The sequence below is a fragment of the Scomber japonicus genome, chromosome 4 (assembly GCF_027409825.1).
Source record: "Scomber japonicus isolate fScoJap1 chromosome 4, fScoJap1.pri, whole genome shotgun sequence".
In the NCBI taxonomy this organism is placed as follows: domain Eukaryota; kingdom Metazoa; phylum Chordata; class Actinopteri; order Scombriformes; family Scombridae; genus Scomber; species Scomber japonicus.
In genome coordinates, this window is record NC_070581.1 from 16,230,323 (window position 1) to 16,251,348 (window position 21,026).

Below are 21,026 nucleotides of genomic sequence, written 5' to 3' on the forward strand. Positions count from 1 at the left end.
TAAAGGCTTCCAAAGAGATCGGGTGAAAAGTATTTCTTTGAGGATATGTGCTAATAATATCATCACAGAAAAAAAAAACTAGCTGAAAACAAGATTTCAAGCTCAGTTGCATAGCTTGTTTCCAGCAATATTATGTGCAATGAAACGTTACTGAAAAGTGTTGTTTCATTGGAAAACAGGATTAGATTATGTTCTAATAAGTCATGGTTGCAAAGCTGCTGATATTAAAGTGTGCTGGCTGTTGTACGTAGAAGGTCATCTTCGGTTTTGTTGCATGTACCTCTGATCAAACAAGAACAGGGGATAAAATATTTTGCAGAACACTAAAATTTTGGCTTTCAAATGTTCAACATAATAATCGCTTTCACCAATGTCCTCACTACTGTATGTTCTTGGACATCATGTTACTGTGGTCATAAACGTCTTTTCCTCAGCCTGTGTTGCACTCCTGAAGAAATGAAGGGTCACTTAGGTCCCGACTGTAAGTTGGAGTCACATTCAAGCTCTAGGTATGCAGGCCCGCGGCAAGTTATGAGCATGCTGGTTCAAGATCGAAGGCCTTCCCTGGGTTAAATTGCTCTACACAACGCCGTTCTGCAGGCGGTCGGGGGTGAAGCAGCCGTTGGTCTTGCAGCTGTTTTCTGCTCTCTTGGTCTGGACCTGTTTCCTCCTGGCCTTCCAGCGCTGAGCCAGCGGCTCCATGAACAGGGAGACAGAGGAGAGCAGATAGCAGAGGCCAGCCAGGTAGAAAGAACAGTCATAAGTCTGAGTGTAGTCATACAGGAACCCTATAAGACAACAGCAACACAGGAAACGGTCAAATTAGGTCCCACCTCCTAATAAGACAGCCTTTATAAAGCATTTGTGTGTTGTGATTAATGGTTGGTAATGATGGTTAATGATAGACAATTAACACTTCATGAATAAGAACAATGCCTGGATTGCCAGGTTGTGAAAAATCCTTAGAGTTGGCATTTATTGTCCTCCAGCAAGACACCTACTCTCTGTCTTTAGTTCATCAGGAAATGTCCTCTGATGGATACTGACCACTGCCTTTATCAAAACAGGAACAAAACCTTCAAACCAAAATCCATTGATTAACAACTTACTAACATTTCCTGTTTTTGCATATTTAGAGTTGTGCCTTTTTAGTGGTGATTTTTTCTCATTGTCAACAAATCTCATGTGCAGAGCCAAACCAACAATGAACTCATCCCACTAACAAGTAATGTGCATGTATTCAAAGTCTGATATATCATATTTTTCTGGTCCATAGAGCTCTATTGTTGTGTCCAAAGACAATTAAAAACATGTCAGTGAGGCCTGCCACTGCGCTGGGTGACATTGTGATTTGCCATGAAGATTGTGGTCATGTTAGTCTGTTTAGAAATGGCTTCAAAGACTAATAACAGCGATCATGGAGAGCAGTTTTGTGCAAGGGAGATGCCACTGTGCATGTAGGAACACAGTTCTGGAGGTTTTGGAGGTTGAATGTAGCACAACAAGCTAATGAAGCACTATAAACATTCCCTCACATATAAGTACAGTTATGTTTTTCAATTACTGTACAATGAATTTAAGGTAGTCCACAATGGATTTTAAAATAAATAATTTATTTCCCATTTGATACTTTTACATTCTTCATATGTCACTTCATAGCAGGGTGAGGACTCATGTTTTTTAGCATGCACAACCACAGTGTAAACTATCATAACTTACTGTGTTTTATGTCTCTTTTCCTTAAAAAAGCCATGTTGACATTTCACTTCAAGAAATGAACTGCTGTGAGACAAGTGGACCTTATGAAAAGCAGGACTACACTAAAACTACTGCTGAGGCACTTAACAGACAGCTATCCAGAGGGGAGGGATTGGTCAACAGGAATGTTGTTACAACCTGTGGCCTGGGGGAGTTTTAAGTAAGAAACCGGTGTTAAGCGTTCGTTTGCCTTACGTCAGTTTCCATTTGAACCGCAGGGATGGTAAACAGAGCCGCATGCTATTTCCGTACCACCCTAAAGGGGGTCATTAGTCACGTTTCAACCCTGAAATCCATAAGCTCCTCTGAGGGGATTGCCGAACACACAGGGCAGGGACCATGTCAGTAGGTTCAAGGGAACCCCCCACTTTAACTGGGGCCAAATGTTACCAATGAGAGCAAGAAGAGTTTTTTTTTTTTCTTGGAAGTACCTCACATATTCACAGAAGTGTGGCTGAATATTTGTGTCAGGATAAGAAAAGTTCTGCAAGTTTCAGCGTCCTATATATCAGAGATGTTCATGTGTTGAGCATATGATTGATGTTGTATTTTTTTTAGCTGCCCTAGAAAAGGCATAGTTTATTAGAAGGAATCTGCAACAACCTGGGACTTTGAAAACACTGCAACAAAAAAATGGATCCCAGATTAAAAACAGCTCTCTAAAACTAACAAAGGCAATCTGCCATCACTTAAACAATGTGACTCCAACCCAGCCATGAACACAACTCTGTTATTCTAAGAGTTTGACTCGACTTGCTTATAGGCAGAATGAAATTTGACCCAGTAACCTCTGTACGCATTTTCGTCAAAACAATCCTGAAATCCCAGTCTGCATTGAGGGCTAACTATAGGTTGTTTTTCTCTGTGCTTCAGTTTCTATACTGTATGGTGACTGCCTTCCCACAGGCAGACACACACTTGGAGGAACTGCAAGGAATTCAGGGTTTCATGAAAATATGTGCTGCAGCACCTGCAAAAAATGTATGTTTATAATAAAGGCTTGTCAACCCACTCACTCATCACTCAATTCAATTATACCCTGTTTAAATTTATATGGATATGAACACACATAAGAACACACACAAACATGTGCACAAACTTCACTTCACCCTCTATGACACAAATCATCTTAGAAAGGTAACATCAGCAACAATCACATGCACATGTACTGCATATGTATGAATTTGTTATTGTGTGTGCATGTGGGAAAGTTTGGCAGATGTGAAAATCCTGAAGGTTTTCCATGACGTGATCCACTCACCTGCCAAAGGAGGCCCTGTGAGGCAACCCAGTCCAACAAAAAACATGGAGAAGCCCATGGAGTTGTTGAGTTTGTCCGACCCCACAAGATCTACCTGCAGAGCAGAACAGCAAATTCAACCAGGAGCTCCTTCTCACATTGCACAACTTTAAGCTGTTTTTTTTTAAATATTTGTACTGTTTTTCTGTTTGTGTTTTATGAAGAAATGAAGAAAAATGTAAAGATATAGTAACTTCACATTTTACTTCTTGTTTAACATGTTTAATGCTATGGAAAACACATACAAAACTCAAACGGAAATTCAAGTGTTGACTTGGTTTCTTGTAAAGAGTCTAAAACATGCAACAAAGAAAAAATGAAAGTTCAATTGTCCACATGTAATAGCCTGATCCTGAGTTTTCTCAATTACATAAATTAAAGCTAAATTCACAGATACATTTTTATATAAATACATTTTTCTCATTGATTCATAACCAGAATTGTGTCTTTTTAAAAAAAACAAAAAAAACTGTCATACCTGAAAATAAAGTTATATTTTGCTTCTTTTCAAACATTATTGACAGTATCATCATTGTTCAAATAAACCTTTAAACAGAAGTAACTCAGATTTCGCTACTGTCAAGTGTTGGCCCCTGAACTGAAAGACCTGTCAATCAATTTGCAAGTGATGGCAAGTTCAAGTCCTGTGTGTTGGATTTTGCAGACTTTTGTGTACGTCTGAGTAACATGATTAATGGGCAGGTCTCATTACAGCAACCGTCACTTGTCAATTCAAACTAGGTGTGTTCATGTTTTAGGAGATGAAAACAAGTTCCTGTCCTATTTTTCAAATGGCTCTGCTTTACATTAGACCAGTAAATCAGGAAGAGTGTGCACATTTTTTCATGTGCGTGTGTGTCAAGTGCTTTCTGTTGTTGACACATGTGAAAACGAATTTTCCCATGGGACAATAAATGCTATCTATCTATATCATATCAGATCAAAGGAAAGTGATTCTTCCATTCACGTAAAAAAAAGAAAGGTCACTCGTCACCATTTAAACCCAGAGGCCTGTCCTGGCCTTTGAAACGACCTGCCTCAAAGTGAAATCAAACCACATATGACCTGATGTTTTTGTATTCAGGTGTCATGACCTGAGGTACTGGATACTCGCTGACATGATATGTTGTTCAATCCATAACGGCAGTTGGGAAACATGGTCTTCTTACATTTTCCCTTTCAGTGCGTGACACAATAAACCACTTAACCTTTACATGGTACAAAAGTCCCCCACACAAATACTTACTGTGGATTCACCAGATTAGAAAGTTTGATATTGAGGGGTCTTACATGGTAAATTATCTACTAATTGATAATAAAATGAAGACTAACACTGGTGGGATTGTGTGAAAAGTCAAATCACATTGAGAAAGCATACTGTGGCACATTTCTATCTAAATTCTGAAACATTAAACTGCCTTCACTATCTTTATAGATTTTCTAAACGCCACTTTCCATTTGAAAATTGTTGAGAATTACTTTTACTCTCTCTCCTGTCATGTGATAAACGTATGTGATAAAGAATGTTTAATTGCCTAATGATGATTGAGACATTTCTAACAACTATGAATTTATCAGTGAAGATTTGCATTTTCAGGACTGTACATTTCCTGATGATTTAAGTTCCCTGGAAAGATTTTTGCAATTTAGAAACAATTATAGGGAAAATAGATTGATAGTTATTTGAATTGAGTCAGTTGTGATGACTGAACAACCGCTCAATTCGCTTTTCATTGGCATGAAATTTAGTGCAGACATTGATGGTGAACATAGTAAACATTATAGCTGCTGAAAACAATATGTTAACATTGCCATTGTGAGTTTTACATGCTGGTGTTAGTATTTAGCTAAAAGTGCTGCCCAAATAAGGTCTTACATTTACACTAACAATGAATTGGAATTAATTGTCTCCATTTTCCCTGTAATAAGTACCAAATCAGTCAATTTTGTCTATTGCAGGAATCATCCGATGAATTTACACTTATGTTAGTTATCTTCTAATTGTTTACTATGGGGCCTGCAATATAAAGCATTACTAAAACTGTGGGGAACAAGTGATGAAGATGAATTTGTTTTAAAAGATATGTGAAGTCATGTTTGTGTTGGGTGGTCTTCTTACTAGAACGGGCAGCAGCAGGGCCATGTAGCCGCCACAGAAGATGGCAAAGAAGATAGCGTAAACCATCAGCAGGATGTAGGAGGTTGCCAGCGGTGAGAGCAGGTTGACCAGGCCACAGAGGATCAGGTAGGCTTTGTGGTAGTGGTACTTGTGGAAAAGGTTCCTGTCTGTCACCCAGCCTGACGCCAGCTGGGCAATTGTCTCTGTGATACCTACAACAAAGGCAAACCGGTGAGATGGATGGATGGGTGAATGAAAGTCGAACATAGTGAAGTGAGAGAGAGAAGTGCAACTTGACCCAAAGTAAAACTGTAAGATAGATGGTGGTCTTGGAGGAAAGAGCAAAAGCGATAAGGGTGAAAAATAAGTTATGTAAAAAAAATATTTTAAATGTATTGTGTGTACCCAGGACTCCCTAAAAAGCAGTACTGATACTGAGTGGATTATCCTGGTTAAATACAGTAAGATGTTCCACACAGTTTCTTAAAGGAAGGAATAGGAGGAGAGAAGCAGGCTGGGGAATGTATTCAATAAAATATTCAGGTAGTAAGAGGAAGCTGCTCTTCGGTAATGGAGGTTTTGATGGAATCCAAAAGACAAGAGCACGCTCCCTTCACACTTAAATAAAGATGAATCCTGAGGCTTCACATTTAGAAAACCAGTCCAACCACATATATCTAGTTACCAGGGTAATTAAATAACTGAATAAAACTGATAAAATAATCAGTCTATAATGTTCAGAGATTAAAAATTCAGTCAGGAACACTCTCGTCATAGATTAAACCATTTATTGCAACAAATGGTAATTTGTTATACAGTTTTACTTGTCATTGGATGCTCCACTCTAAGATGGTCCCTGCATTAGCCAGCAGCATGCTGAGCTAAAATGAGGGAGTGCAATGCAAACCCCGACCGTAGAGTGGGCCGAAAGCAAGACACTGCAGATTGACCCTAGATCCATTTTAGGATCCTGACCCAGAAAGGTGGAGGCTGGGGTGGTGGAGGCAAGCTTTGCCAGCAGCAGTGTGAGCAATAGTCAACAACTTGTTTATGGATAGCCATGGTATATTGTACAGACATTCATGATTCCCAGTTTTCACTTTGATGATACCCTGCTTTTTTCTAGCACCAACATGAGGTTGACATTTCTTGTCAAATGTAACTATTGGATTGGTTATAGTTTTGTCCATGTATTCAATTAGTAAATGTTGGATGCCAACATGCTAATGGTGTACATGGGATGCCTAGTATTATACCCGCTAAACATCCACATGTTAAAACTATCATTGTGAGTGTCCTGATCTTACCTTTTACCTCAAAGCACTGCAGTTCCTAAAGGCAGCCTGACAGACATCCCAGTGTAGCTGTTGTGACAGCCCCTCTGTTTTGATGCTCTAACCCTACTGTGCTCTGTGTGCAGATTACTTTGTACTTGATTACATTTACTTTTTCATTGATTACCTGTGTGACTCCCCTTCTTATTGCCACAGTCTAGAGCCGGGCTGTGACACTGTAGATTCTTAGACTTGCAATCTGGGTAAACCAGTTCTACCTATTATGCACTGAGCTCCTCCTCCCTTCCTTTCTTGCATGTTACTAACTTGGCATCTTCCTCGTAGTGCTTTCTTGTCTCGCAGGAGACCTTCAACTGCAGAACGACAGATTACTATGGTATTATTGTGATGGTTGCTGTGCTTGTCTGTGTTTCTCTCTCTCTCCTCTCTCTCTCTCTCTCAACCCAATTGGTCAAGGCAGATGGCTGCCCACCTAGAGACCAGTTCTGCTTGTGATTTCTTCCCATTAAAGAGTTTTTTCTTGCTACTGTTACTAAGTGCTTGATCATAGGGGGAATGTGGGAGTACAGTCTAGAACTACTCTATATGAAAAGTAGCTTGAGAAAACTTCTGTTGTGACTTGGTGCTATATAAATAAAACTTAAAACAAACTGCCATAAATGATGCTTTGTGTGATCACTCCACTTCATCTCAATTCACCTGCTAGCCACCTGCCCCCCTCCAGTCACTAAGATATTTACATGCAGACATGTTTCCTGGACTATGTAAAATGTATATGTATACAAATGTCTTTGTTCTTTGGTGTTGAGATATTCTTGGTAGGACCTGCATTTTTTACTGATGCTCAGGTGCACAGAAAGAGTTAACTGTCAAAGTCTGCAACGTGTAGTACAGCTAAAGTAATTTGTGAAGAAATCTACATATGCTGGGAGCTATGAATGCATCCTGCAGTGTCCCTCTAATGCAGTCATTTTATGCTGAATAAAAAGAAAGCCAGAAGGAGTGTGAGTGTGCATGTATACTTAGGTGTATGTGAGTGTGTGTGTGTGTGTGGATGGGGGGGAAAAGAATGTGAAGCAGGAAGGACTACACATGTCTGGATTACTCTAAGTGTATTTCATGTAAAAACAATGAGAATGTTCCAAGGAAACAGTGGATGGCAACATATCCATCTGTTAACATCTGTGATACAACCCCCAAGCAAACTACTTATTATGCACTCGATCCCATCCGATTGATTGTTTGCCCCAGTCGGGTATGATGACTGTGCAGATATGTGCTCTTCTCTGCTGAGGTCAACTGGAACGTGATAGGCAGTGCGGAAACTGCAGTGGTGTATTGAGCATCGCAGGAATAGCTACAAGCAGGCAGCGCTGAGCCATTGATCAATGAAACAAATTGGTTCTATGCAGATCAGGGTTACCCATCATTTGGCTCTGCACCACAGCTGCACAGGCTGGAGCCATTACTGCTCAGCTTGAACCCAAAATAGATGAAACTTCTGCTGAAGTTACTATGGATCAGTTTCCATGCAATGTGTACCATTATTTTTCCAAAGTATACATATATTTACAATATATGTGAATAAAGGTTACATTAATCAACATAAATTAACATGTGGTTGGAATTGAATAATGATCAGCCACGTGTTCACTCTTCAAGGCTCCAAATGAATAAACAATGAAATGCTGTGCCAGTGAACACCTCTGCTTTCCTTACATAACAGAATCTAGAGTGCTTGTCTCCACAGAGGTTAGAGAGATGACATGACGCAGCTGTGCTTTGTTTATGTGTCCTCCTGTAGAGACCCAAGACAATATCCTGGGGTGTCCCCTGCTTGCATACAGACAAGTTGTGAGTTTGTTTGTGTGTTTTAGTCACAGCAGGTTGGTCCAGGCCTGCAGCTGTTCCTGTTCAAACGCAGCACAATGCAGTTTAAATATGGCCTCTCCAAGTAGCACCTTAAGCCAACTTGCATAAGCGGTCAGTTCTGTCCCTTTCTCTCTGTAGTGCTGACAGTTAGAGGAGACATATGTGCATGCCTCTGAGCATTAACAGACAGTGGAGAGTTGCAAGGTGTGAAGAGAATGATTCTTTTTGCTTTAAAGTAGGACTTTAAGTCACTAGATTAAAGCAAAGGGTTATAAAAGGCATGTTGGTTTTCCCAGCTTCTCTGAGGTTGCAGTTGGCTTGTCTTGCCTCGTCTTTTGTACATATTGCCGCCTCAGTGCTCCACTGCAAAGTATCAGTCACTTTAGAACTGGGCTCAAACAAAGTTGGGAGCCCCTCTTGTCACCACGCCAGCAACTTTACTCAGTTAGCTGTTGCTTAGCAACTCAAGTTAGATTCAGTGTTAGAGGCTGAGGGTTGTCGAATAGACTGAGCCGGACGATAGCAGCCTCCCTCCCTCAGTCGAGTCAATGGGCCTCTATGACAAGCACTGGGTCGGGGAAAGAGGGACAGCGGGACACTGGGATGGTGGCTTTGTGGTGTGTGTGGCGCCCCGTCTCCCAAGCTCTGTCGCTCTGTTTCTCTCACAGTACAGCGCACATGACCAGAGAATGTGACAGAACAAACGTGTCTGAGTCAAAAGAATCTGTCAGTCATGCTGCCCATGGCACTGATTACTGGCACGGGGCTCATCTGAGTAAACCTGCAGACTTTTTGGGAAAAATTGAGATATCATATCCACTGGTATTTGCTACACCTATACAGAAACATTGTAGAAAGTGTTTCTGCTGCGTTTATAGAACACTGTTTCTAGTTAACAGTTAGAGAGTAGCCCTTAACCAGGGGCCACTCTCTGCGTCAATTCTCATTACAGAGATGTAATGTAGAAAATATATAAAAAGTCAGCACTGAAGTCTCTCACACCTCTTACCTTTATTACATCTTTGAGCCTGTGATAACAGATGTTTCAGATCATTCAGCTGTCATTATCCTTATCCGAAAACACCTTTATACAACTTTAAGCAAAGGCAACACCATCTCTGTCTCTGTCTGGTGAGGACTGATGACTGAGGGACAGATTACAGAAGCGTGTAACTCATAAACACACAACCCCATCTGTAGCACTTCAATTATTCACAAAGCCTGACCATGCACTCTTAAAGAATTACATGCACATGTGTTCGGTGGTCAAAATGTTAATACTGTTTTCAGCTCATATGGAGTGGCCTCATCAATGGCATACTGCTGAACCCACCCGCCCTAGCCAGTGGACCAAAGTTCAGCTTTTATGTAAGCACATTCATTACATAATACTGCAGAGTCTGAGCAGCTCACAAATAATTAATGCCTAGAAGTTGACTGAGGACTTTTTGCATCACTTCTTAAGCCCAGTCTTAAAGAAACCCGGACCTGCTGTATTCACAGTCACTGCGAGTTCCCTGCTGCTGTCACGTTTACTTTTTGACAACGTGCTTTTTCATGTTTTGAACTGATGCATGGCTACTGCCTATCCAGAAGATTTGTGCAACCCTTTTTGTGATGAGAGCAACTTTATTACAACAAAGTGCATTTAAATATGAGAAGGCAATTAATACAGCAGCCAACACGGTACAGTATAATTTGTATGTGGACACAATTGACTTTGGTACCCGATCATGTGGTTCTCAAATAGCTGAGCTGGCAGTCAGGTGAGGGGCTGTACTGGTGTTGGATGTAGGGGGACACTCAGGAGAAGTAATGTTTCTCTGATGGAGATACCCAGAGAGGGAGATCTCACAATAAGATGTCTCTAGAAATGTGATGTATTTTAAACATTAATTGCAAAATTAAAGGTATTTCAACAAACACCATAAAAAAGCACTATAAAAAACTCACTGTTAAAATGAATCCACTCATTAAAATGTCTTGTTTCACCAATTAAAACATGGCCTCTGTGTGACATAAGCAACATTTTTTGTTTTGCATGTTATAAAAGCCTTTATTTTAATACTCCTCACATTCATAGCCTGATTAAAAGACGCACCATTTTGTTATGCAGGCAGTGTGCTGTTTCCCACACTTGAAATTACCATTGAGAGGCTCAGCTGTGAGGCTGCTACTGATAACTTCTTTTTTAAAGGACATGCTGTATATTAACAACGCTGTCACTGGCTGCTGTGTTAATTGTATTTTTTGTGTTTTTTACTTTACATTTAAAGTACACAAGTACAACAAGTCCCAATGTCTGTTTGGGTATCTGACCAATCTGTTCTGTTATTTTAAGACAGATTCGAAAAATTGTGAATCTACTCTTTAAAGCTTAAAATGTAGGTTTTACCAAAGTTGGCTGGCACTTAATTTGGCACTTAATGTAGGAACCATTATCTGGATGTCACTTTCAAAATCAACAATATTTAGATAACACAAGATAATTTGGTTTATTAAGGTGGATCATAATGATAAAGTAGAAACTACTGACAAATGTGTGCCTCACCTGCAACAGAGATGATAAAAGAAGCGTCCATGGCATCGATGCCTAGGGTTCTGGCTCGAGCTGACAGGTGGAAATAGGGGATGAAGTAGGCCAGCTGGCTGAAGACCAAAGACCAAGTGTAGATGCAAAAGAACGGGTCCTTCAGCAAGGAGAAATCCAGTACTTTGGTTGTTTCGACGATCACCTCACTCGGTGTGCTGGCATGTGAGGCAACAATGGTGGAGCCATTCATGCTGCTGTTAAGCTCAAAGGAATTGTCTGGGGTTGTGGGTTTACATTGACCCAAGTCATTGTGGGGCTCATGGCCATTCACTCCATTGAGGACCAGTCTGGTTAGTTCAGGCTTCACTAACTGGTCCTGGAGTCCCTGAGTACACTGCCTCTCCAGGTCTTCAGTGTCCCTATGCGGAGGAGGAGGGGATGGAAATGAGTCTGATTTGGAGATGCCGTTGGATAAGTGAGAGGAGCCATTCAGGCAGCTCTTAGTGTATTCCTTCTCAGAGGAGCTCTTTAGGGAGACAGCTGGGCTCTTTTGGGAGGGAGAAGAAGTTAGGTTTGACACAGAGGCTGGCTTCACTTTGATGGGTCGCAGAAGCAGCCCAGATGCCACCAGATTCAGCATGAGACCGCCGAGAATCAGCATTGCCCCTGTGAAGGACGAAGAGAACTTATATGTGCTGCATTTCTACCACCAATCACCAAAAAAACAATGAAATACACCAGAACTGCCTGTTTAACAAATTTGTTCTATCTACCTTGCCAAGCATACTGGTCCAGGAGCAGCTGAGTGAATGGAGCAAGTGCAAAGGTCAAACCCATCCCAGAACGTCCGATCGCATACGCTGTTGCTAACCTCTTTCGGAAGTACAGTGCTGTGACCACGGAGAAGGATTGGTATAGTAGTGCAAAACCCATTCCTAAATGGAGTAACAAAAGTTAACACCTTGTAAGTCAGACAACAGACAAATTCAACCCCACAACCTCAAATCGAGCTCACTACACATTTCTACTCACCAACTATCACTCCCATGCTGATGTAGAGGAACGTCACGCTGTCGGCAAAAATACTCATGAGGAAACCACCGCTAACCAGCACTGCCCCAACGATGGAGGTCACCCTGGTTCCTACCTTAGCACAGGCCACAGAGGCAAGGGGTGCTACAGAAGTGACAGAAGAGGAAGCATGAAATCTTGCTAATTTTCTGCTGATAATGGTAAAACCATTGCCAACATGAAGGAGAGAGGACACAATTCCACGAGAAACCTCTGAGATAATCACTATAAGGAGTCTTAAGCAACAACACAGAGCTGAAAAACGTTTTGACACCAACCTCCTGAGAGACGCAGACTTGACATGATGGATCCGATCCAGCTGATGCTCTCTGCTGAGCCTCCAAACTCATCTTGAAACGCCACAAAGAAGATCCCAAAGCTCTTCAGTGTTCCCATCACGAGGACATTTACCTGCAGCCGTTCAAAAAACACACACAAATAATAATGATCAGTGCTTTGGTAGCAGCTGTGTAGCCCTACTGTAACAGCTACTGTGTACTGTATATATTGAATTTATTCAGGCTTGATTAGTGTTCTTCTTTCAGAATATAGAAACAAAGACCAAACACATGCAGATTTAGGAAAATAAAATAAAAATTTCATCAGTATTTTACATGGCAGGTTAAAATTTGCTTTGTTGGGAACATTTAAAAAGAAAAAGAAAAAAGACCAGAAACCGCACCATTGCAAAGAGAGAGGGAGAGAGAGAGAGAGAGAGAGAGAGAGAGAGAGAGAGAGAGAGAGAGAGAGAGAGAGAGAGAGAGATATCACTTATGTTTCAATGTTATGAAGTTAACCTCAAATAAGACATTTCTAAAAGCTTCTTGTTAATAAAATAAAATAATAAACTCAATAGAGAGATGAGGGATTATCAGACATACCAGGAAGCAATGTAGCACCACCATCCAGCCCCAACCTCCATCTGGAGGGTCCTCATACTGGATCTCTTTCTCTTTCTCCTTCTTAGTGGTCATGGCATCCTTTCTGAAGAGGTTCATGGCTGCCTTGTTTTCACTGGAAGAAAGAAAAAAAGAAAAAACATAAATAACTTCAAAGTCACATGTAGTCGGCTGCCTTAGAGAGAGGATTTGTTCTGATTATAAATGCAGTGTACAATGCATGACATATTTGCACAGCTGAGTCTATTGTAGACTCAACGTTTTATGTCACATTCATTTCAAAAATACTTGCAACAAAACGAAAATAGGTCATCTTTCAAAGAAAAAGAAATACATAATTGTCTTACACTGCTTCAAGCAACTTTATAGAAAACGGTTGATCAAGATGTCAATCAAATCTCTTTGAACTGTTCAAGGAGACGACTGACGTTTTGACGTTTTTTTTTAATCATTGTGCCAAGGGTAACTGACAGTAGACACTAGACACGACGTTTCACCTGTTAATACAGTCACTGAGGTGTGAAACAGGTCAGTTACAGTACAGCTGAAGCTGGTTATTCTTCCACCTCTTTTGCTCTTATTACAGCTACCGCGCTGTACTGAATGTCTCAGCAGTGTTTACATTGTGTCTGTTAATTATGAGACTCTTGAAGCTGCCTGTCAGCACATAACTGCGTGTTCACTGCATGAACATTTGTTTTGATGATTATGTTTTAAATTGTGTGATATTTTAAATTTTGTGATATTTTAAACATTACAGCTTTTATTTAAAAGGTATAATACACTGTGTATAGACTCATACAAAGGTGATCCCTCTCATTGTGTTTTTGTGAAAATCCTCCTTTTTAACCTTATTTTCATAATGAAATGCAAGATCTATCTTTTCAGCCCACACAGCTGACACCTGTTAGCAAACACATTAATGAACTAAACTGCACAACACAACTATTGCTTAGGTCTTATTTTAGAACTAACTGTTTGACATTATTATGACTAAAACAGCACCACCAACAGCAACACCACCGACTATAGGCACAGTCAGGTGTCTTGATGACACTGCCCAGTGAGTGTGCTTAACCAAAGCAATGACCTGGCCTACAGAAGAGAGGTGTTATGTACATTTTTTAAAATTGAAAGTTGAGAAGACCAAAGAGTTGATTACTGAAGGACGAAGTCACAAACACACACACGCACACACACACACACACACTAATTGCCAACAACTAAATTCAAAACAAATTACTACTACTACGTCATTAAATCCACATAAAAATAAGCCTGTGAACTCATGTGCTCAAGCCACTGGCTCAACAAGCTGAAATGATGCAAACCAAGTCATTTGTCCCACTAAGACAATGCATTAGCAAAACCTCTAACCTAGCCTTCCAATGGCCCAGAAGTTCACTTATATTGCTCAGCAATCAGATAACAATGACATTTGAGCATTGCCAATAACAATCTTAATCAATGCTATAGATAATTAATAAAGCAAGACTCACCAGTCAGTTGAAAAACCTGCCATAGTCCTTCGTTCCTTTCTGTAAGAAAGGTCCTTGCCTGTATGAACTTTGTGTGCCCCCATGACACGAATTAATATCTGCGCTATATTTATGCAACTGCAACCAAGGAGACATTAGGACATTTGGTGGAGTTTCACCAACATTGGCTCACTGAAATAAATAGTTGATAACATCTTCCTGAAAATACTAGAAGGTTTAGTAGGCTATTACTAACCCATACGGTCAGGACAGATGTGTATTCAATAGAGTGATAACAGTGAAATTGGGTGTCATGCCTGTGTTGTGAGCCAACTGCCCTACACTTTGACACTTTGGCACCCTAACAGGCAACATGAGCCCTTGTACTTCAAGTACTTCTTGGATAACATTTCCTAAAGGTCTTCCTCCTAAGACTTTGATTTCAAACTCAGACTTTGAAATCGTTTTATGATCAAACAGGACTTCCAGACAAATACAAATCAATATTAATGTTTTTACTACAATCATGTCAAAGTTAAAATAAATGAAACTTTCGAAGCCCTCAAGAGGACACCGCTAAGAAACAGTTGGATGCAGGGGCAGTGGTGGGGTCAGAGATAAAGCAGAGGGGGCAAACAGCAGCAGACAGTTTGACATCTTTAATAGATTGGTCCACCAATAATATTGACAATGGCAACAAGCAAATTCAGCCTGTCTTGTGTCCAAATTTATAGCTGCTGATTTCAAGTTAAGTGGCACCCAGAATTACAGAAGAATATGCAAAGTGCAACAGAGTAGTGATGCATCATGGCCAATTTCATAGTAGGCAGGTTTCTAGACCACATTGTAAACCATTGTCACCAACTATCAGCATGTCACTGGTTCCCTGGCACAATAAAACCAGTAATTAAACTTTCAGTTAAGAGGGAAAAAAAGCTACATTGGTCACTCCCCCTGTGTTGATGCAGCAGCACACCATACTCTCAGTTTGTTGTTTCTGTACATGGTCATGTTGGAGCTAGAATGCTGCAGCAGCATTTAAAGGGTCAGATCACCCAAATCACAACATTCAACATATATTTTCCCCACTTGATGTAAATACATCTGGTTTTATTTGACAACATGACTCGCATATACAGTACATGCATAATAATGTGCATCATATTAAAGCTACATGTATGATTATTCAGATATGGTTACAGACCTGCTGAACTCTTTTTTTAAGAATAACATTGCACTTTAAATCACAGGGCAGGCTCAGGCTTGCTTGAGTCTGAGATATACAAAGCCCCAGATGCTGAAAGCAGGAGTAGAGGTTATTAGGTGTAGTAAACCTATGTGCATTCACCAGTCTTTTGTAGCTTGATCACTAACTCAGTCTGACTTAGACATGTATAAGAAGCAGAAACCAAATTAGGCAGAAAGCACAGAGCGGATTAAGAGGGGAATGAATTGGGCCAGTGTACTGTGAGTAAGTATTTCCCTCCCATGTGCTGTTCACAAGTTGTCCTCAGAGTGTGCTTGGGTGCATGTTTGTGAATGTGCCGAGGGTCTGAGGGTTTGAGCGATAGGGGATTGGAGATCAGCCCCTTTGTAGTGAGGTATTAACACCATGTTGCTGCACACTTCAGCTGAGACATTCTTTCTAACTTTTACAATGTGTCTAGTCAAATATTACACTTTAGTAAGGTTACTTTGTAAATACAGCCATCCAAAATCTGTCCGTATTTTGACCTGCCATTTATATGAGGTACATATTACAAAGTATTTCCTGCAGAGAAAAAGCATCAGCCAATGAGATGCTATGAAAAGATCACCTCATCATTTATCAGTTGAAATCATTGTATTGAGTCCAGATTGACCGAACTGAAAACAGAAGTTTGGACCTGGACACAAAAGGGCCGGGAGGGTTGTACTCATTCTTACTTTAAAGCATTCACACACCTAGTGCTGTTGGTGTTTACAACAGGAACAGCTGAACAGGTAACATTTTTTTCAGCTGAGACAGCTACATGCTTAGCATGTTTAAACACCCAACTGCCCTCTCAGACATACACACAAAAGCACAAGCACTGAGAGCTGAGAGCTTGACCGTTGAATAACGTATGCGCAAGAGTGCAATAAAACTACAGTCAGTGTCTTGTGCTGCAATACATTGCACACTTTTTGTTAGAAAGTAGCAATTTACATACATTATGTAACCTAAGTATTATATATTAGACCAGGGGTTCCCAACCTTTTCCAACTCAGGGCCCACTTGAAAATCTCAAAAATGTTCGCGGCCCACCTCTGACCCAATAAACGTAACAGAGGCCAAATAATGCATTATCAGACCACTTTATTTATTTTGATAGGAAATGAAACATGCAGGGAGCACTTGTTGAAGTGTAATGTTAAACCTACAGCAGTGTTTCCCCTAGATTAGAAATTTTTGTAGCAGTTGTGCTGTGTGTCGTAACCTGGCAACGCTAGGGGGGTCTGGGGGTATGCTCCCCCGGAAGAAAATTTTGAAAAATAATAGGGCTGCAACTATTTTATTATTATTATTTTGATAATTGATTATTCGGTCGATTATTTTCGATGAATCAGATAAAAAAAAAAATCCCATCCCTTCATTCAAAAACAAAACATTATTTCGAATTGACAATGCAAAAAAGTGCTCAGATAACATGTTGCTGCTTGGACATCCCTGAGCTGTTAAAGTAATATTAAATTATAAATAATAATTTAAACAAAACAACTAAATTAATTAATAGTTAATGTCTGATAGCTTTAACAAAATAGCATACACATGTATGCTACACAAAAAGGTATTTTTTGTTGTTCAATCAACCTGAGCTGTTGGAACAATAAATAATAATAATGGTTTATTTTTGTAGTAACCAGTTTTACTTTTTCCATCATTAGGCTTCCATACAAACTAGTGCGCTAGATTCCCCTGCTGCTCTCCTCATCTCCTACTGCTGACTGTGAGATCTGAGCAGGTAGAAGCTGATAGTTCACTAACTATAACCAGGGAGCACACTGCAACAAGGTTAATCATCCACACAGTGATATTATATCATTGATATGACGCGCAAAAGCCATAGAAAATGATCGTTTTTTGTGCGCGTGCATACGTGCGCACTCGCGCTTCATGCAGACCACGGCAGGATGTAGCACACAATTTCCAGTGCGCGCTGTTGCTTGGTCGCTCCAGATTCCAGGAGATTTATGTCTCATTTGCGGCGTCAAGGAGCTGCTATCAATATGCGGGAGACTTACAGGACGTCCAGGAGAGTTATATGGTTAACTATCTGCTATCAACTTCTAATGAAATCGAGCAAGTGATCAATATATTTAACATCACGTTACTTGAAGCACCACCGCTGCTGAATGTACAGAGGGGGTACAGGAACACTGCGTACAGGAACCACGGCACATTTTTTCTCTCTCAAGTGAACAGAGACAATAACACAAGGGCATAGAGAATTTAAACAATTTAAAAGTAATTTTGTTTTAATATTATTATTCTTATATTATTTTATTTTTAAATAATTACCTTTTTATTTTATTTTATTTTTCCCCCACAAAAATCATACTATTTTGAAAATGATTTGACGGCCCACTTGCAATACCTTCGCGGCCCACCAGGGGGCCGCGGCCCACAGGTTGGGAATGACTGTATTAGACAAATTCAAACTGATACATTTGCTTTAAAATTAAACAGTGTGTTGTTAAACTATGACATGGAGCAGCTGTGGCTCAGGAGGTAGAGCACATTGTCCACTAATCAAAAGATCATGGTTGGATCTCCAGATACTGAAACCCAAATTGCTCCTGAAGGCTGTGCCATCAGTGTCTGAATGATTAGAAACTCTTCCTGATAAGCAGGTTTGCACCTTGCATGGTGGCCTCTGCATTAGCTTATGAACATATGTGTGAATGGATGAATGTGGAATGTAGTGTAAATAGATTAATAGAGAAAGTCATTTTCTACAAGTCAACTGTCATCCCTCATGAAGTGTGGGCCCAATTAAATAGTATAATTAATAAGTAAAAAAAGGAAACATAGCTGAACATTTGTGATGCAATTTGACACTAAAGACTAAAAGAACATTTAAGAGCCCCAGGCTTCGACCAAAACCATTACATATTTCCTTTACAGTCCACAATATTTACTGTCTGACACGTTATTTGAGTGTCTGATTGTTAATGTAGTGTGATGAAACATAAGAAATTGTGTCCATGGCATGTTCACAACTTTCTGCTAATAATCCCACTATGTAGTGTGAAGCATTTTATAGATGTTTTTATAGTAAATTGCAGTTGTGGAACACCACACTTGATGTTCATTCATTACTGCTGAAAGTGTCAATTTACTGCTCACTATAAAGAAATCTACTGTCTATTATACAAGTGACTGATTGAATACGGGGGTGATTTCAGACACAGATGAAGTAACACCCGCGTCCTTTCACTTCACTGAGAGGACATAAGGAATGCAGAGGTTCATGCTATCCACCCCGAGATCCAAACCCCTCCATGCCTCGACCAGCAGCAGGAGTTGCATGCACAATGACAAGGACATGATCCCTCACAGGCTTCTCACCTGCAAAAACTGCAAGTTGTGTTTGTTGGAAAGCACGAACGCTGCTTGAAATTGTGGCGGGGCAAGCGTTTTGCACCGGCACCCCCTGTGAACTGTTAATTATACTGGCACGTAATAAAAGAGTTTGATTAAGTCAGTGTTTGGTCAGTGTGTGATGTTCATTAATGATCTATGTTATGAGCCTGTTTTATTCCTACTGACGAAACAAAACAAGCAGCAATAGAAAACGTGTAAGTCAGTTCATATTCGAACATAGTCTGTTCGTTATTAGACTCAGTTTGGGAATTATTAATTTTTTATTTGAATTTTAGTGAATAATCTGGGTTTTCATTTATATTATGATGGAAAGTTGTACATATTAGGTTAATATAAAGGCACTCTGGCAGAATATCCAATCCTAGCACTCCTGCTCAGACAGATTTATGCAGATATTATGCACAATCACTTTTAAATACACTGCATGTTGCACCAGACTGTATCAGTGTTGCATTCAAAATGATGGGATTCAAAGGACAGAAAGAGGCACAGAAAGTACCTTAGAAAGTATCTGGGAGCAGACTAATACAGCAGCAAAACACTGATGGCCATTATTCAGACAGACACAAACAAGCCCAAAGTGTACCTGCACTACTGCATCTTTATTTTCCAGCAACTCTAGAAAAAAAGTTGAAATTGGCTCATACTATGTGTAAACATAGCAACCTAGTAGATTGTAAAAAGTGAAATGGTATCCTGACCTGTGTGTGCCTGGCATTATTTAAATGCAAATAATGCAATTCTCATTTCATTTTAATTTGACACAAGCTAAAATAATTAATACTAGCTGCAACCTGGTAGCCTAGTGGGTAAGACATACACACATGATTACAATGAGTATGGGCCTATTTGAAATTCCAAAATTCGGGTTCTTTATAATTGTGGCAGTGTTATACATTGGAGTCCATAGCATCTGCTGTTTACGTGAATTATGCATTTTCAACCATGAACATTGTTTTTAATTTAATTTTGTTGTAAAGCATGCACACAAAATGTGCCAATAAAAACGGACCATATTCAGTTAATGTAATTTTAATGTTAACAGTCTTGTACTTCCATAAACAATATGGGCCTTCTAGTATACTTTTAGACCCCAAACTTTACAAGGCAGATGGGCTGACAGGATTTAAAGGATAGGCTTACATTTTTTAAGTCTATTATTAAAATAATAGTCACATGCCTGAATGTACATGGACCAGTCTTAAATCGGGTAATTTGGAGATTACGTCGTACCACGAAACAAAAACTGTTCATTTTGCCATTGTTGTGAAAACAATACTGAGCTTAGGAGATGTGAGTCTGTGTGTTATAGGTTTTTGCCAGCAGAACTGTGTAGATGGTGTCATTCTATGTGTTACCATGATCAACTCTTGCACCTATGTGAAATTTAAAGAATATTTTACCAAAAGTAAACCTTTATATTTGTTGTCCCTGCAAGCAGGAATGATGGTGATAATTTTGAACTTAATGGAAAACATCATTGTGTAAATTACATTATATTTTTTTAATATTAACAATAGGAAAACCATCATAATTTTTTTTTTTTTTTTTTTTTATCTCTCTATATTCTTATGCATATATATAGTGACGTAAAGAGAGGTATTCTGATCAAAACCAGCTTGGTGATTTACCTGTTATGTTGTTTTGGTGATAAGGCTCTGGAGGTGAAGCGTAAACTCAGAGGTCCTACTCTCTGAGTGTCATTCTCAGCTTGGTCGAAGGGCACTTGAAACTATAGCTGCATCAAGATTCGCTTTACACCTACAACAAGAAGAGGACAATAATACATGAAATAAGAAATAATACAAGATCATGAGAAAAAAAGATTTAGAAAAAAAACACAGGTACATGCATGCACACATCTCTGAAACCTGAAAGCAGAAATTTAAGTTGCACACACCAAATAAACACTGTTGATATTTGGTAAGTATTTTCTGTAGAGAGAATATTCTAAATATGTCATATGTCAGGTTTTGTCAGAAAAAAACTAAAATGCAGCACAGCACATCACTGTCCACATATGCTGCAGAGAACCAAACAAATTGTGTATTCAGTTACTCTTAGAAGCTCTTAG

The 21,026-nt window shown here is 39.7% G+C and overlaps 2 protein-coding genes across 2 annotated transcripts in view; one reads left to right on the top strand and one right to left on the bottom strand.

Moving 5' to 3' along the window:
- Window positions 1–21,026, top strand: part of rbm15 (RNA binding motif protein 15) — a 214,785-nt gene that overhangs the window by 11,408 nt on the left and 182,351 nt on the right. The window lies entirely within an intron of this gene.
- On the bottom strand, window positions 580–20,600 carry slc16a4 (solute carrier family 16 member 4). The gene is made up of 9 exons (XM_053318242.1): window positions 20,584–20,600; window positions 12,830–12,962; window positions 12,227–12,359; window positions 11,910–12,053; window positions 11,651–11,812; window positions 10,896–11,543; window positions 5,178–5,389; window positions 3,020–3,113; window positions 580–788 (listed from the first exon to the last, which is right to left on the bottom strand). The coding sequence occupies exons 2-9, from the start codon at window positions 12,944–12,946 to the stop codon at window positions 580–582; spliced, it is 1,719 nt and encodes a 572-aa protein (XP_053174217.1). The 5' UTR covers window positions 12,947–12,962; window positions 20,584–20,600.

Coding starts and splice junctions, on each gene's coding strand:
- slc16a4 (XM_053318242.1), bottom strand. CDS start 12,946: ATGAACCTCTTCAGAAAGGATGCCATGACCACTAAGAAGGAGAAAGAG. Junction 12,360..12,829: donor TGGTGCTACATTGCTTCCTG/GTATGTCTGATA, acceptor GAACGGCTGCAG/GTAAATGTCCTCGTGATGGG. Junction 5,390..10,895: donor TTTTATCATCTCTGTTGCAG/GTGAGGCACACA, acceptor CCTTTGTTGTAG/GTATCACAGAGACAATTGCC.